This window comes from Abramis brama (assembly GCF_963993115.1).
Source record: "Abramis brama genome assembly, chromosome: 1".
In the NCBI taxonomy this organism is placed as follows: Eukaryota; Metazoa; Chordata; class Actinopteri; order Cypriniformes; family Leuciscidae; genus Abramis; species Abramis brama.
The window spans coordinates 53,492,574-53,510,704 of NC_139963.1; the positions used below are offsets into that span (position 1 = coordinate 53,492,574).

The following is an 18,131-nucleotide window of genomic DNA, read 5'->3' on the forward strand; positions in this document are numbered from 1 at the left end:
TTATCTATCATTATATATAGCACGTCTAAAAGAAAGTCTTCTAACACTGATTCATGAGATTGTTTTCTCACCTGAATACTTGACAGTGTATCTGACTGAGGTCTTGACTTGATTTCTGTGAGTAAGCTGACATCTCCACTCTCTGTTGTCATCTTCATTCAGGAGTGTTGTAGTCAGAGTGATGTTACATTGATATTGATCTGATGATAATAATATCTGATATCTGGAGTCTGTCTTCAGATCAACACCAGCCTGATTCACCCACAACAGCTCAATTCCCTCAGAATGAACCCAATCATTACAGTCGACTGAATACAACTGACAGGAGAGAGTCACAGAGCGGCCTGGACTGATCTCAGTCTGTGAGGATGAAGATGATGATGATGATGACACTGAAACTGAACACAAGACACAAATCACAGACTCTTCAATCATCATCTGAGTTTAAAGGGAGAATTTTAAATTGACCACATAATCATAAACTTACCATGAAGAACATGCAGATAAACACGTGCATCAAATCCTTGTTGTCTGTCATTCACATATTGTCGGCAGGTGTATAATCCATAATCTTCTTCTGTGACGTTCTTGATGTTCAGAGAGCAGTCAGACTCCAGACTCAGTCTCTCATGTCTCTCTGTGTCTTTATTCTTTATCCCTAATTCAAACAGTCCAACTGCTGCTGAATATCTGAATCTGTTAGAGTAGTAGGCCCATGTAGTTTTAGATTTGCAGCCAGAAAGAGTTTTATTACAGGACAGACGCACATTTTCACCAGAACTGATGAACACATCCACTCCACTGATACCTGGAACACAGTATATCTCAGTGATCATCATTATATTAATAAATTAAACTACAAACAACCCCCTGTGACAACAGGACATTCTCAGTGTCAAATGTCAGTTATTCGGTAAGACTGTGCAAAAATATTGATTTTTTATTATTTCACAGTATGAGTGCACAGCCAGATAACAGATGTTTCTTATAAGAACGTTCTCCAAACACACAACTGACTTCAGCCACAGCCTTAGATGAAATAAAAGAAGACATTAAATCTGTGAAGATCTCATCAGAGGAGGATTAAACAACTCCACAAACAGCATTACCAGCTTCACTTATTACTAACCAGACTGACTTTATTTCTGTCAGACGTCTACAGAATTTTTTTATTGAGGTTTAGATGTTGATGTTTTATTATTTCGTTTGATATCATGGAGATCAGTGTTTGCTTTAGTTGGGCTCGTGACTCTTGACTTTTAGACATTTTATTTTCTCTGCTGTAACTGTGTTTGTAAGACTCATTTGACAGGAAAAGCCAAACGAGAATACATCCAGATTATGTTGGTTAGATATTGATGATAAAAATGAAATCATCACTTAGTTTTAGTATGCAGTCTTCGTGAGGTGTTATTAATTTTATATTTTAAATTATAATAGCCTGTGATTATACAGTATGAGATCCAGCAATGTCATAATAATTAATGAAGAATTGAGAATTGAATGACGTGACGTTTATTTATAAAGCGCTTTTTACAAAACATAGATCGTTTCAAAGCAGCTTTACAGAGATAACAGGAAAATAAAGCAAAACAGTTTATTTAAGGCTTTACTTTAGCTCAAAAAGAAAATAGTGTCATTGTCCATATTGTCCAAGGTCATTTAGGTTGTAAAAATCATTAGTTATTAATTTAGTGATGTCATCGTCCAGCTCAGCTCAGTTCTCATATAATGGTGTCAATGCAGACAGATCAATAATATTGTTGATAATTAAGCATACTGACTATTTCAGTTTTATGAATGTTTACTTAATGCACTTACATTTTTATTTACAAAATACTATTTCAGTTTTATACAGGTTGTGGCATCTACATTTTTAGTTAAAAGTGTTCAGTGACAAATAGCTTTGCTAATAAATTGGAATGGAAGTTTTTGTTTTTCTGCTGAGTTATCAATATAATGTGATACACATACCAGAATACATCAGGTGGTACACAGCAAGTGACAGTGACTGTGAGATCAGAACATGAGTGTGAGGACGAATAAAGCATGTTCAAACTAACTCATTCACAGACTCCATGCCAGACCAGCTCTAGTAAAACATTTTTATGTAAGTATATTTATATTTAACCCTTTCTCGTGAGTTTAAAGAGCAAGTAGAAATGTGTGTTTACCTGCACTGTTAGACCTTACCGGGTTTTTTTACAGTAAAATACTGTTAATTGTACAGTTCTTTACTGTAATCTAGTTTGTTTCTGTAAAAATGCACTAAATTATAGTTAACTAATTACACTTGCAGAAACCGACTGCCTTAAATTGACCAACTGTCATTTAAATGTATTAACTAAAATTTATAATGCATTAATAATGTGAGCAAAGTATTACTGTGAACTTCTTTCATTTGAGACCACTAAAAAACTATTGTACATAAAAAGATTTTCACTGGATCAGCAACCACACAGTCACCGTCTGTTAAATAAAGCAACATGCAGCGTATCATCAATGTGTGTAGATCTTCTCCTGGACTGAAGCACAGGCTCTACTCTTCAGCACAATGGTGACCCAAAAAATTAATTTTACAGTAAACTACTGGCAACAGTGTTGCCAGTATAAACCTGTTTTATAACTTACAGTTTATTACTGTTAAAATACATTTTGTGGGTGTGTCTTTTTTATCTTACACAGTTAACCCTTTCAACCCCTCAGGGAAATCCACACTACGAGTAAAAAGTAGCGATGCAGTGAGATAATTAAGGGAATATGTAAGTGATTGTAAGCAGAATCACTGAAGAAAAGAGAAACACAAGAACAGAAAATAGAGAAACACAATAACTACGACTGACTTCCAGCCATTACACATTATTACACTTTTTATTAACCAGTATGACTTTATTTCTGTCATACAGAAGTTGTTATTGAGATGTTTAATTGAAAATGTTTGGTTTGAAGTTACCGTTATAGAGATCAGTGCTTGCTTTAGTTGGGATGCTGATGCTAAAACGTTAGTTTTTCTTTTGCTGCTTGAGCTGTGTTTTTGCAAGTCACACTTGCGCACACACAGTTTATGAATGACTGCAGTTATAATGACAAAATCATCATATTGCCTGTTCATTCACTAAGGAATTCATTCTCACTTTTTCAGAGTTTAATCCTCAATCAAAAGTGTTGCATTACCACCACTGTGAAAACGCAGCAATAAGATACAATGACTTTTTTTTTAACACATGATGCATAGCCAGAGAAACAGAGCTACACTGTGTTTTAGAAACACTGAGATATCACAATTTAGCACATGAATCTCAACAATGGTGGCAATATTTCTTTATTATTATTATTATTATTATTATTCATGCAGCAGTGCATGCTGGGAGTTTTATATTATCCTGGAACCGAGCATGCATTGCGACATGAAACTTTTCACCATTGTTGAGATTCATACGCTGATTGTTGATATCTGTGTGGGTCTGAGTCAAGCAGGAGTAAAATAAAATTGAATGCACTATATGATTACAATATTCTTCAGAAGACCTGATTACAGAAACATTGATTTCATTTTGTAGATTCACAGATATATGCTAAATATGAGATAACTATAATTTCAATGACTATATACAGGAAAAATCTGAAAATCAGGCATGTCCAGGATGATTGTGACATCATCACACAAAAAAAAAAACACCTGATCATCTTCCTCTTGACTTTTTCGTGCCATAACAAATGTGTTTTATAAACTCACCGTTACAGCAGTTAGAGAGAGATGAATGGTAAGAAGTCCAGGGACAAGAGACCAACTAAAGCAAATACTGATCTCAATCATGGTGACAACAAATTTTATTAACTAAATCTCTGTTAATTCTCAACAAGAACTTTTGTACATGTATGAAAGAAATAATCGTAAACTGGTTTGTAAACTGGTTTCACACTCAGTGTGGCTGGAAGTCAGTTGTAGTTTTTGTGTTTCTCTTTTTTCTGTTCTTGTTTCTCTGTCCTTCAGTGATTCTGCTTATCAGGTGTTCATCAGTGTCTCAATTCACTCACTTCTTTTCATTCAAGTGGACTATATTAGTGAACTAATGTAGAGAATAGTGAATGAGGGTATAGGGTGTGATTGGGAAAACAGCCTCTGATTGTCGACTTTGAGCACTGTTAATTCACAGTATATTCCTGTAGGCTACTTTTATTTTCTACGGTATATTACTGTTTTAATGGAAAATGGTATAATATTGTCAGAATTTTACAGCAAGGGTTAACAGTGTGTGAGAAGTGAGCAGAGAATGATCAGTCCCAGCAGACACAAATCACTCTTTTCAGACATTTTCTGTTTCTGTCAGTCTTCCCTTCAGTTTAACATCATCAGCCCCTCAGTAAAAATCAGTAAAAATGGTTCAGTAATACCTTGACTTCATGTGTAAAGACTCATAAAGTCTAGCATGAGAGTCCAGATCCGCACCAGCTTCTACTCAACTGAAGCAACCAGCTAAAAGAGAGAAGAGGAACTACCAACAGAATCCACAGCCATCATCAGTGTAAACACGGTTCAGAGATGATCAATGCTCGATGTGGTCAAACTGAGTTCTGAGTAACATGTTTCCAAACCTCAACAGTGAGCTCACAGCTCTGAAAACACGACGCAAAACGTGATGTCACAATAAAAGCACAGCCCACAAGCCCACAGTCACCTTGCTCAATTAAAACCAGACAAAAGGTTACGCAAGAGTATAGAACACACAGTCTAACAAAGGAGAAGCAAAATAAAAAATAAAATCCTTCATATATTGTCTTAAACATGTCTGTTTCCACTGATTCTCCTCTGTCATGTTCAGAGGTGGGAAATCCAGGATGCATAGGGCATCAATAACTGAAGCACTGTGAAACCAGAGGTGGGAAATCCAGGGCCCAATGAGTAGAAGTCCTGCTATATGTTTATTCCACCCATAAACTCAGTCAGCTGATTTCACTAATTAGTTCTCTCTCCTGTCTGAATTAGCAAATCCAGGTGATTGGAACAAAATACTGAGGAGGACTTTTACTTTCTGAACCTGGACTTTACACCTCTACATAGCAATGCCACATGTCAGCCAAGAGCAAAGAAATAAACCAGAACTGGACCTTATCGAAGCCAAAAAAATAGTAATTTCAGCCACAGTCTCAGATGAAATCAACTGAAGAGAAAAGACATTAAATCTGTGAAGATCTCAGCAGAGGAGGATTAAACAACTCCACAAACAGCATTACCAGCTTCACTTATTACTAACCAGACTGACTTTATTTCTGTCTACAAAAGTTTGATTGAGAATTAACAGAGGTTTAACTCTAACGTGTTTCATTTGAAGTCACCATATCAGTGATTAGTGTTTCCATTAGTTGGGCTCTTAACTCTTAATATACATATTGTGTTTTTTTGCCTGCTGTGACAGTGTGTTTGTTAAACACATTTGCAGTAGCAAAGAAAGCTAAAGTGAAATGAGATCAGGTGATGATGATTTCCTGTTGATGGATTTATAATCATCATGAAATAGACTGATTCACTGAGGTTCATCTGTCTGCGCCTTCCTGTCTGAAGCACAATGTGACGGTTAGGTTTAAAGTGTGATTTTACTTAATAAGCCATTTTTAAAGACTTGTTTAATAAGATCTAACCAGTAAACGTATAATTTTCCTCTATTGTTTTAAACAATGTAGTTGTACAACTAATCTTGTCTAACTCAGAGCAAATGTGGGTAATTTTGGAAAACTGAAATAGTTCATAATGGATCCACTATTACCATACTTGACAGATTTTCATGATTAGACAGAATTTCTTTTTGCCCTGTATTGCGAGCTTTAATCGAATTGCATGTGTATATTCTGACCTGGTCTTGCAAAGCTACTTATCACACATTGTCTCTTCTTTAGAGAACTATTGCAACTATTAACAAATTGTAGCATCTATGGTTGTAATGTCTGCATTTGGATTTTAAAACCCTCCAGTTTCTTCAATGATAATCCCTATATTATTTATTTTTACAATTATGTACTTAGTGAGAGTCCCTACAATCTATAGTATTAAGATATTTAACTCTTTTCGATTTACATGTACCTGAAATATTTTCAAATAAATCAGTAAATAATCAAATCGGGAAATTTATATCAATACTCAGCCCTTTAGTTTGATTCAATCAAATCAAATAATCAAAATCACCACATAACCGGATTGGTCTACATCTTCTTGGTCACACACCTGTTGTTCATGTTGTTCGCCCCGTGGATGTTCCCTCTTCACCAGGGTGACTCTTTGTGAGCTGTGGCAATGGGCAGACCTCAAGTATTTAGTGACAACATATATTAACTCATTTCATCTGGCCAGTCGTTGTTAAATTAAACTATGACCAGCGTTGGCCAATAGTGAGCCTACGTGGTGACGTGCAACACAGACGCACCGCGCTAAAACACTATATGCATTTCTATAAATCTGTAGTCACTTGGACTATATTAACGATGTCTTTAATACATTTTTCTGGGCCAGCAAGTTTCAAACCCTTAGAAGCCTATGGAGGAGTGAGACGGCTCTCAGATTTAATCAAAAATATCTTAATTTGTGTTCTTACGGGGTTGGAACAACATGAAGTGAATTTGTAAAGCAAAATAAATTGATAAAATGGACCGAAAATTGCCTGTTGAAAATTATAGGTTGTATTTTTAAACAGTTTGAATATTTTGGAAGTGAAATATGAAAGGTGAATATGGATTATTGAATTTTTATTAATGGAAATGTGTGTGAAATGTTTTGAATTAAAATATTCACAGATTAAATATTCAACCATGTTGAATTTCAGCCCATAAAAATGCAAGCCCTAAAAATACAATGCATTAAAATGCAAGCATGTTTAAAAAAAAAAAAAAGCAATTTAACAGGTTTTTTTTTTGTGTGTTTCAAAAACCTTTGGCATTATTTTACTTTCATACCAGAGCAACATACACAGCAAAAAGTCCAGTGTTAAATTAACTCTCCTGGGAGTTTATATGGCTCCAGAGTCAGTGTTAAAATATGAGTGTTAAATTAACACTCAAGAGTGTTAAAGTTAATGAGATAATTAAGTGATTCATTGAGTGATAATTGACCAATATTGAAGACACCTGATGTTAGCAAGCAGAATCACCAAAGGAGAAAAACTCATTTTTTAAGACACCGTTATGGTGATCAGTGTTTGTTTTAGTTGGGCTCTTGACCCATAAAGCATCAACTTTACATTTTGTTTGGCTGTTATATCTGAGTTATAACTCTCAGATGAACAAAGAGAAATGGTGATCAGGTGGTGTTGGTTATGATTTGATAATCATAATTTGACCTGAATATCAACTCTCATTTAGAGAGTCAGATTTACCTTGTTGATTACAGCAGCCTGTGATTCTACAGCAAATTATTTTTATCATTATCAATATAATCCATAATATTTCTTAAAAATTGTTCTGATAAAAATACTTAGAAAATGACTTTATTTAGACACACTGACATCAATAATCAGCCTGTGAATCTCAACAATGGTGACAATAATAAAGCATGTTGCAGTGCATTCTGGGTGCCACCAATCAAAACTCATTCATGACTCCCATCATGCATTGCGGTATGAATAAATTATGATCTGAATTGTCTTACTAATTTCCTTTTCCTAATTGAATATTCTGTTTGTCACCATAGTTGAGATTCATACACTGATTCTTGATGTCTGTGTGTGCCTAAAAGAAAGATTTTGTTTTATCAGAAAAACTTTTAAGAAATCCTTTAGACTAGTTAGAAAAAAAGATCTTATGCTGTAGAATCACAGTGATGCTGTAATCAACAATATACATTTAAGTCAGAGATTAGACTCTAAATGAGATCAGTGATTCAGGTGAAATTATGATTATGTCAAAACATAACCAACAAAACCTGATCAACGTTATCTTTGTTCATCTGGCAGTTATAACTCAGATACAACAGCCAAAGATAATCTAATGTTTACAGTTTATGGGTCAAGAGCCCAACTAAAGCAAACACTGATCTCCATAACGGTGTCTTAAAAAAATTGATTTTCTCCTTCAGTGATTCTGCTTGCTAACATCAGGTGTCTTCAATAATGCTCAATCATCACTCAATGAATCACTTAATGAGCTCATTAACTTTAACACTCTTGAGTGTTAATTTAACACTCATATTTTAACACTGACTCTGGAGCCATATAAACTCCCAGGAGAGTTAATTTAACACTGGACTTTTTGCTGTGTACATTTTTGTTTGCCTCAGCAGATTGTGATCCCCTTGCGACAGTGTCTAAACATTAGGATATCAACTGTCCGATGTCAGTCTCCATCAGATTGGTCTAACACTGCGAATGTAACCCTTTTAAATAAAGATTAAATGCTTTAAAATAATCATATAGACCTAGGCCTGCAGTTGAGAGAGCCAATTTAAATTTCTGAAGAACTGATGTGAGACCAGTGAATAATCAAAAGGAATCAAGTTTATATAATAATTAACAAAATTTGAAGCGTCTCTAGTGATTATTGAAAATGCAGCAAGGGAGGGGATGGAAATCTTAAAAACAGTATCTCTGAGATTAGTGTCGAAATTAAAGACGATTTAAATAGAGACGTACGATTCACCTATGGGAAAGTTGTGTCGAAACTACACTTTAGACCTGTAAAAAAAACATCTGTTTTAAAAATGGCTTATCTCACGCCGTACCAGGATGACCCCAACCATTACATTTCCTATTACCAAGCACAAACCGGAAACGGTATGCCAGGATACGCCAGAAGTGGGGTTATGTATGGAGTTGGTTTTGCATCTGAAATCAGTGGTATGTTTAGAGGCCTATATCGTATGGCAATTCCATTTCTAAGAAGAGGATTCAGTATAGCAAAACCACACATAAAAGCTGCAGCAAAAAATATAGTAGGTGATGTAGATGCCAGCGCCCTAGCAAAGTCATATAATAATAAGGGACAGAGCGGTCACAGGCTCATGGTCATGAGACGTAAAGGGTTAAAACCACCAGGGACCCGTATGAGGAGGGGACGTGGTCACGGCATAAAGAAGACTAGACGTGTCAGCAAGAAGCGCTCAGTTGCAAAAATCAAATGAAGAACTCATACGAAACATGTGAAAAGATCTACAAGTTTAAAAACTTGTAGAAAAATCTTCTAAAAAAGTTTTAGCGCTTCAGCCCTGACAGTTGTACCTAACACTGCATAGATAATGTTACGCATCACTGACAAGCCTACATTTACCGAAAAAAAGTTTTTCATGACCATTAGCTGTAACATCAATCTGTCAATGAACTAACATATACTGCCAGTACATACAAAGATAGATCAAAGTGGCATTACGTTAACCAACCATTCAGAAACGTCCTGTTCAAGACTCTCTTCTTGAAATATCAAACCGGAGGCAGGTGCTGGCAGAACACTACTGAACGGATTGAAATGAACACGGTGCAGCTGAGGGGAATTATGGATAACATTGCGTGTAATGTAAATTTTTTAGGAGTACTTCCTTGTGACCATCTCCCCAAAGAACCTTTGAAAGATGTACCGGTTCTATTAATTTGTAATACGGACGCATCGGATGAACCGGTAAAGCAATGGCTAGGCTTATACATCGATCGAAACGGACTCGCTTGTTTTTTTGACAGCTTCGGTAATCCTCCGGACGCAGATTGTGTTCCTCCAACCATTCTCAATTTTTTAAAAAACAATTCTACACAAGTTCATTATTCTACCAGACAAGTCCAAGATTTTACTTCAGTCACCTGTGGGCAGTAGGGCTGGGCGATTTAAATCGCGATATTGTTATGCGCATCTCGTCAGTAAAGCCGGTTCCTTGATTAGTAGTAAATCATTATCACTTGCTTTCAGATGGAGTGGCATTTAGGGCTGATGAGATAATTAAGTGATTAATTTAGTGATGCTTGAGCATTATTGAAGACCCCTGATGTTAACAAGCAGAATCACTTAAGGAGAAAATCACAAATTGTAAGTTACCATTAAGGTGATGGGTGTTTGCTTTAGTTGGGCTCTAGACCATTATATGTTTACTTTAATATTTACTGTTGTTTGTCTGCTGTTATTGATTTATAACAGTTAAATGAACAAAGTAAAATGTTATCTTAGTGTTGGTTATGTTTTGACATAATCATGCTGTGATCTGAAAAAGGAAACTTATTGAGATAGTTTGATTTAACTTGATAGCAGCAGCTTTGTGATTCTTCAGCCTATGATTATCAGTACTTTAATTCAAAATATTTAATAAACATTGTTCTGATCAAAAGATATTCAGATAAATTCATTTAAAACACAGACATCAATAATCAGCCTGTGAATCTCAACAATGGTGACAATAATAAAGCATGTTGCAGTGGCTGCCACCAATCACAACTCATTAATGGCTCCCATCATGCATTGCGGTATGAATATTTGGATATTCTGCTCCTCACCATTGTTGAGATGCATAGGGTGAATCTTGACATCTGTGTGTGCCTAAATGAATGATTTTTTTTTTTTTTTAAACAACTTTTAAGAAATCCTTTATTATATCAAAAATTCTGGGCATTTATGCAGATTCACAGTTATGCTGTAACCAACAACATAAATCGAAGTCAGAAAGAAGGATCTTAATGAGTTCAGTGATCAAGTTCAAATGATGATTGTCATAATATAACCAACACCATCAGATCACTTTTTTCTTTGTTCAACTGGCGATTATAAGCCAGATACAACAGCCAAACAAAATCTAAAGTTAATAATATATGGGTCAAGAGTCCAATTAAAGCAACCATTGATCGTCATAACGGTGGCTTACAATTTGAGATTTTCTCCTTCAGTGATTCTGCTTGTTATAACATCAGGTGTCTTCAATAATGTTCAATCATCACTAAATTAATCACTTAATTATCTCATTAACTTAAACACTCTTGAGTGTGGACTCATACACTCCCAGGAGTGTTAATTTAACACAGGAGTGTTTGCTGCGTACAAAGAGCCGTAGTTAACTGACAAGCTGAGCCATATCGCATTAAATATCGCTGGCGATACGTCCGCGATATTGATGTGATTTGGCTCAGCTTGTCAGTTAACTACGGCTCTTTGTAGTAAATGCCGCTCCATCTGAAAGCATGTGATGGCGATTTACTACTAATCAAGGAACCGGCTTTACTGACGAGATGCGCATAACAATATCGCGATTTAAATCGCCCAGCCCTAGTGGGCAGCATTGTGTCTTTTTTCTGTATCACGAGGTTTTGAGTATGAAAATACACTCACCTAAAGGATTATTAGGAACACCTGTTCAATTTCTCATTAATGCAATTATCTAATCAACCAATCACATGGCAGTTGCTTCAATGCATTTAGGGGTGTGGTCCTGGTCAAGACAATCTCCTGAACTCCAAACTGTCAGAATGGGAAAGATGTCAGAATGGGAAAGAAAGGTGATTTAAGCAATTTTGAGCGTGGCATGGTTGTTGGTGCCAGACGGGCCGGTCTGAGTATTTCACAATCTGCTCAGTTACTGGGATTTTCACGCACAACCATTTCTAGGGTTTACAAAGAATGGTGTGAAAAGGGAAAAACATCCAGTATGCGGCAGTCCTGTGGGCGAAAATGTCTTGTTGATGCTAGAGGTCAGAGGAGAATGGGCCGACTGATTCAAGCTGATAGAAGAGCAACTTTGACTGAAATAACCACTCGTTACAACCGAGGTATGCAGCAAAGCATTTGTGAAGCCACAACATGCACAACCTTGAGGCGGATGGGCTATAACAGCAGAAGACCCCACCGGGTACCACTCATCTCCACTACAAATAGGAAAAAGAGGCTACAATTTGCACGAGCTCACCAAAATTGTTGAAGACTGGAAAAATGTTGCCTGGTCTGATGAGTCTCGATTTCTGTTGAGACATTCAGATGGTAGAGTCAGAATTTGGCGTAAATGAGAACATGGATCCATCATGGTGGCGGTAGTGTAATGGTGTGGGGGATGTTTTCTTGGCACACTTTAGGCCCCTTAGTGCCAATTGGGCATCGTTTAAATGCCACGGCCTACCTGAGCATTGTTTCTGACCATGTCCATCCCTTTATGACCACCATGTACCCATCCTCTGATGGCTACTTCCAGCAGGATAATGCACCATGTCACTAAGCTCGAATCATTTCAAATTGGTTTCTTGAACATGACAATGAGTTCACTGTACTAAAATGGCCCCCACAGTCACCAGATCTCAATCCAATAGAGCATCTTTGGGATGTGGTGGAACGGGAGCTTTGTGCCCTGGATGTACATCCCACAAATCTCCATCAACTGCAAGATGCTATCCTATCAATATGGGCCAACATTTCTAAAGAATGCTTTCAGCACCTTGTTGAATCAATGCCACGTAGAATTAAGGCAGTTCTGAAGGCGAAAGCGGGTCAAACACAGTATTAGTATGGTGTTCCTAATAATCCTTTAGGTGAGTGTATAATGAAATTTTACCATAACGATAATCTATTAAAAAAATGATGCTGTGGTCTCTCTTTTGTGAAAAAAATGAAACCCGTTGTCCGTGATAGTAAAATATTTAAATGTATCCAGTGTGTACAGTTTGGTAAAATGTTCCAGTCTTATTAATTCCTGTGTAACGAATGAATAAAGAATATGTATGCTGCGATGTATTATTTATGTGTATATGTAACGAATAAACGACTCGTAAACAGATGAATAATTTCATTTTCTTTCTTTTCTATCTTTAAAAAAAATAATAATAATAAAAAAACACAAATACACATAATGAAATGCAAAATCTCACACATGATAATATTTTGTAAAACAGATAAACCCCATTATATCATTACATATATTTGTCAAAAATCCAGCCATTGTTTTGCGTCTAGTGTGGGTGAGTTAAATATGTTTTCATCAGTGGTGTGAGGTATAAGGTGTGTGTGTGTGTGTTGGTGTGTGGTGTTTTTTCAAAGACTTAGTAGGTACAGTTCCAAAGCTATCCGCGTTTGTTTTTCTTTTAAGCGATTCAATCATCTGTCTTACATTCTGATTGGTTACAGTCGAATAAGGTATATTTAATCCTGCAAATGCATCCAGAAATTCACGCCAACCCACCGGACGTCGGTTGTCGCGGACCATCTGAGGTGTTGTTACGCTCTTCAGCAGATCAAATATATGGGATCCGGGAATGATTTTCCCTTTATAAACAAATTCTCCGTCAACTGTCCATGAAGACAAGTGTTTGACTTTGGATTTTTGCATTTTATCCATAATATATTTTACATTTTTTAAGCTTCTCTGAGGAACATTGTTTAACACTTCTGAGACGATTACGTCATCACTGACGTCATCACTCCTATCACCAGTGGTATGAGAGTTGTCAGGTGTCTCATGCTCTGGCAATGTAAGAGTTAGACTGTTACTTTCCATATCAGTATGCTTTACCACGCTCAAAAATCTTTGTAAAACATTAGTGTAGAGCTTGGATTTTTTCGTAAGTTTCCAAATCATGTCTGTAATATCTCTTTAATAGGTAACACTTTACAATAAGGTTCATTAGTTAACTACATTAGTTAACATTAACTAATAATGAACTGCACTTATACAGCATTTGTTCATCTTTGTTAATGTTAATTTCAACATTTACTAATACTTTATTAAAATCTTGTTAACATTAGGTAATGCACTGTGAACTAACACGAACAAACAATGAACAGCTTTATTTTCATTAACTAACATTAACAAAGATGAACAAAAACAGTAGTAAATGTATTGCTCATTGTTAGTTCATGTTAGTTAATACATTTACTAATGTTTAATAAAGGAACCTTATTGTAAAGTGTTACCCTTTAATAGATGAGTCCAAGTTATTCTCCACAACCGTATGGATATTCTCACGAGGGGATGCAGTTCTTAGTCTGTCCATCTGATGTTTTGGCACCAGATACAATTTCTCAGTATGCTGCATCTTCAGTTTCTAGTCATCAGGGCTGGGTTTCCCGAAACCTTCTTAACGCTACGTCGTTCTTAAGTTACACCTTAAGCTGTACCTTATCGTTAATACGTGTTCTCTTACGAGAGTTCTCTCGTACTGCGTTTTATCAAAACGCTACGGGAAAAGTCTCTTTTCACGAAACACTGAAGCAAAAATTATCCTTTAATTTTCATATATGTAAAACGCGTTGCGGCAGCAGCAGACAGCTGAAGCAAGACGGCTTGTCCGCTCATTGGCTGCTCTGCGGCAACTGCATAAGCCTATCGAGCGCAGGCTGATGCAACATCAGACCAATGAGGGCGCTTCGCGCCCTCCTCGCCACTTCCCGCCGAGACGGGCGTGGCTTACCTCTATATAAGGAGCTCGAGAAGGCTGATTCACTTGATTTTAATCTCTTCAGCGAAGCGCACGCATCGCTGGATCACGAGGAAGCACGCGTCGTCTGATGCAAGCACTTCAGCGGGACGAGCCCTTGAAGCCGCTGGCCAACGCCGCCTTCTACCGCCGTACCTGCTGCGCTTTCCGACGCCATATCCTTTACATTCTTGTTCTTGTGTTTGTGTGTGTGTGTTCGCTTTGCAACACACACCCCTAAAAGAGCTGCGTCTTTTTCAAGATGCCTTCTCATGCAGCGCTCGCGCTCGCTGACGGCGAACGCCTTCACTCCGAGCCAATTGCCTACGGTGACTCTGAGGACTCACCGGGCATCCTTCCGAGGCTGCCCTTCCTGGAAGCGGATGGCGGGATTAGTTTTTCTTTACGTTACAAGAAAAGCTACCCTGCCTCTGCACGCGTCATTCACCGGCGAAGGAGAAAAGAGTGTTCTTAGTCCCACCGTTGGTCGGTCTGACCTCTTTTCTCTCACATTTCTCAGTTCCCTGTTCGGCGACTGGAAATATTATTGCAGCAAGTGAGTCTGTTACACGCTTGCCTGCCAGCAAACGCCGAAGAATACATGTTGACGCCGCTTTCAAAGCCTGTATCCCCCTGTGGCTCAGTGGTGGAATTATAGGTTCTCCACGCGGGAGACCGGGGTTCGGATCCCGGTCTAGCGGCATATATATTTATGCCGCCAATGCTTGCTCTGTAAGTCCCCTGAAGGCGACTGCAGAGATGCATTTTGCAGCCAGCGAGCGCGTAGTACCCGCTTGCCTGCAACCGAACACCGTTTCTACGGTTCCCGCGCGTCACTGGCGAAAGGAGAATGGAGTGTTTTCAGCCCCGCTGAAACTGGGCGATTTCCACTCTTCTCACATTCTGGCATTTTGCAGGCGTCTGAAAATGCAAATCACTCTGTCTGTTCCCCGAGAGGCAACTGCAGACGTGTTTTTTGCTGGCCACGAGCACGTGGTACATGCCTGCAAGCAAACGCCAGTGTGGATAATACTCGCGCTGACTTTGTCTATATATCTTCACTGTGGTCCAGTGGTAGATTCTTAGACTTGCGCGCGGGCGATCGGAGGTTCGAACCCCAGGCCGGCCGGCAGAAAATATTTATGCCGCCGAATGCAAATCACTCTGTTTGTTCCCCGAGAGGCAACTGCAGACGTGTTTTTTGCTGCCCACGAGCACGGCCGATGATGCTATATGTGTAGAGAAGATGCCCACTGCTAGTGCCCATCCCTACACACTAGCACAGCCCTTCACACAGGGCCCGCGCTCATATATTTGACTCGGGTCGATCACGCACGCAACATAGTGAACGTGCCCACTGCCTAGTGCCCACAAACACTATGTTCTGCATGCCTTGTGGTTTCTGTAAAGACGAAACCTGTGTGCATTCACTCTGCTCAGACAGACAGTGCACTCATTGCAGTAACTGTGCCCGCTCTCCCGCGCCCACACTTACTCACGGTATTTCTGGTGTCCCGGCCACGGCCGATGGTGCTATAAATGTAGTGTCGATGCCCACTTCTCAGTGCCCATCCCTACACACAAGCACAGCCCTGCACTTAGGGCTCGCGCAAATAAAATCGACTCAGGTCGATTGCGCTCCCCACATAGTAAAAGTGCCCACTACTCAGTGCCCACGAACACTATGTCTATCAGATCACAGGCTCTCTGTAAAAACGAGACCTATGAGCGTGCGCGCTGCTTACACAGGCAGCGCGCCCAAAGCAGTAAATGTGTCCGCTCCCAGCCCACATCTACTCGCACACATGAGTCCCACGGGACTCGCGCAGCCCTCCCTCACTCAGCCAAGCACTGTTGTAAGGTCGAGGACGAGCGCTCCGCCCGCTGTATTAAGCGCGCCCCCCGCCTCAAATGCCGCAGGCATAACGCCTACGTTTGTGAGCCCCGTAGCACCTCTGTCGCACGGCGAACAGAGCGCGCTCTGTATCCGGCCCTTAGCCAACCATGCAGATGCATGGGCAGCGCTTCCAGGGGTTTCGGACTGGGTCTTAGGCATTATAAAGAGAGGCTTCTCGCTACAGTTTTTTCGACGCCCTCCGCGCTTCACAGCGCGCGTCGAAACTTCGGTACCGCTGAAAGTAGCACACCTACTTCGCGCCGAAATATCAAAACTGATAAGCAAAGGGGCGATAGAGCTTATTCCCCGAGATCAAAGCGAACAGGGGATATACAGCAGATACTTTCTAGTCCCCAAAAAGGACGGCGGTATCAGACCCATTCTGGATCTAAGACGACTGAACAGAGTGTTAGTGAAACGCCGTTTCAAAATGCTCACGACCAGCAAAATTCTCGCGCATGTTCGCCGGGAAGACTGGTTCATGTCGATAGATCTGAAGGACGCGTATTTTCAAATACAGATAGCGTCACATCACAGGCGATTCTTGAGATTCGCCTTCGAGGGTCAGACATACCAGTATACAGTCCTGCCTTTCGGCTTGTCCCTGGCACCTCGTACATTTACGAAATGCATGGATGCAGCGCTCGCTCCTCTCAGACTCAGAGGCATGCGAGTGCTGAACTACTTGGACGACTGGTTGATCCTAGCCCAATCACGATCTCAGCTCGTAGAGCACAGAGCCATTTTACTCGATCACCTCGAGAATCTTGGTATCACGGTCAATTGGGCGAAGAGTTCACTGAACCCCAGTCAAACGATTTCGTTTCTGGGTATAGTTCTGGACTCACAGTCTATGACAGCGCAGCTGTCGCCACAGCGTGTGCTGAACATTCAGCGCGCGGCGAAGTCTTTCCGCCGCGGCGCTTTCACCCCGCTCAGGAAATTTCAAAGGATGCTGGGTCTCATGGCCTCAGCATCGTCAGTTCTCCGGCTGGGCTTGCTCCGCATGCGCCCGCTGCAGTTCTGGTTGAAAGCGCGGGTACCGCGCAGAGCGTGGGTGTCCGGTCAATTACGCCTCAAGGTCAATCAGGACTGTGTCACAGCCCTGGTGCCTTGGATGGCGAACGACTGGTACCAATCAGGTGTAAGCCTGGGGACTTCCTCGAGGGTTAGGATGGTGTCGACGGACGCATCCACCTCGGGATGGGGAGCGCTGCTCGAGGGCAGACCGTTCTTCGGCCTATGGTCGGAACGAGAAAAGCTCCAACACATAAACTGCCTAGAAATGCTGGCAGTGCACAATGCGCTGACGCGTTTTTGTCCCCACATCAAGGACCAACACGTCATAGTCCGTTCGGACAACATGGCTGTGGTGTCCTACATAAATCGCCAGGGCGGTCTGAATTCCATATCCCTGTACAGGCTGGCGAAACGCCTCCTACTATGGGCTCAGCACAACTTACGCTCGCTGAGAGCAGTGCATGTACCCGGGCTTCTGAATGTGGGCCCGGACAGACTGTCCAGGAACAACGTTCCTACAGGCGAATGGTCTCTACACCCACAAACAGTCCGGCTGTTGTGGGAGAGATTCGGCAAAGCGGAGGTGGACCTATTCGCGTCCCACGAAAACGCTCACTGCCCCGCATTCTTTTCAAAGACCGACAGCGCGCTGTCCCAAAGGTGGCCGCGCTGCCCGCTATACGCTTTTCCCCCCGTTTCCCTCCTGCCACAGGTGTTGGAACGGGTCAGGAAAACAAAATGCCCAGTGCTGCTTGTAGCACCGTTCTGGAAGAACCAGGCATGGTTCCCAGTTCTGATGCAGTTAGCAGACATCGCTCCATGGCCAGTGCCGTTGAGGAGAGATCTCCTCTCGCAGGCCAGGGGCT

The 18,131-nt window shown here is 40.2% G+C and overlaps 1 protein-coding gene across 2 annotated transcripts in view; it reads right to left on the bottom strand.

Moving 5' to 3' along the window:
• The window catches only part of LOC311087880 (uncharacterized protein), a 60,573-nt gene that overhangs the window by 33,897 nt on the left and 8,545 nt on the right, over positions 1–18,131 (bottom strand). For both annotated transcript variants that reach the window (XM_084121357.1, XM_084121358.1), the window contains exons 2-3: positions 488–808; positions 72–398 (exon numbers count right to left, since the gene is read on the bottom strand). In XM_084121357.1, the coding sequence (XP_083977483.1) occupies positions 72–398; positions 488–808 (648 nt within the window). The remainder of the gene's footprint in view (positions 1–71; positions 399–487; positions 809–18,131) is intronic.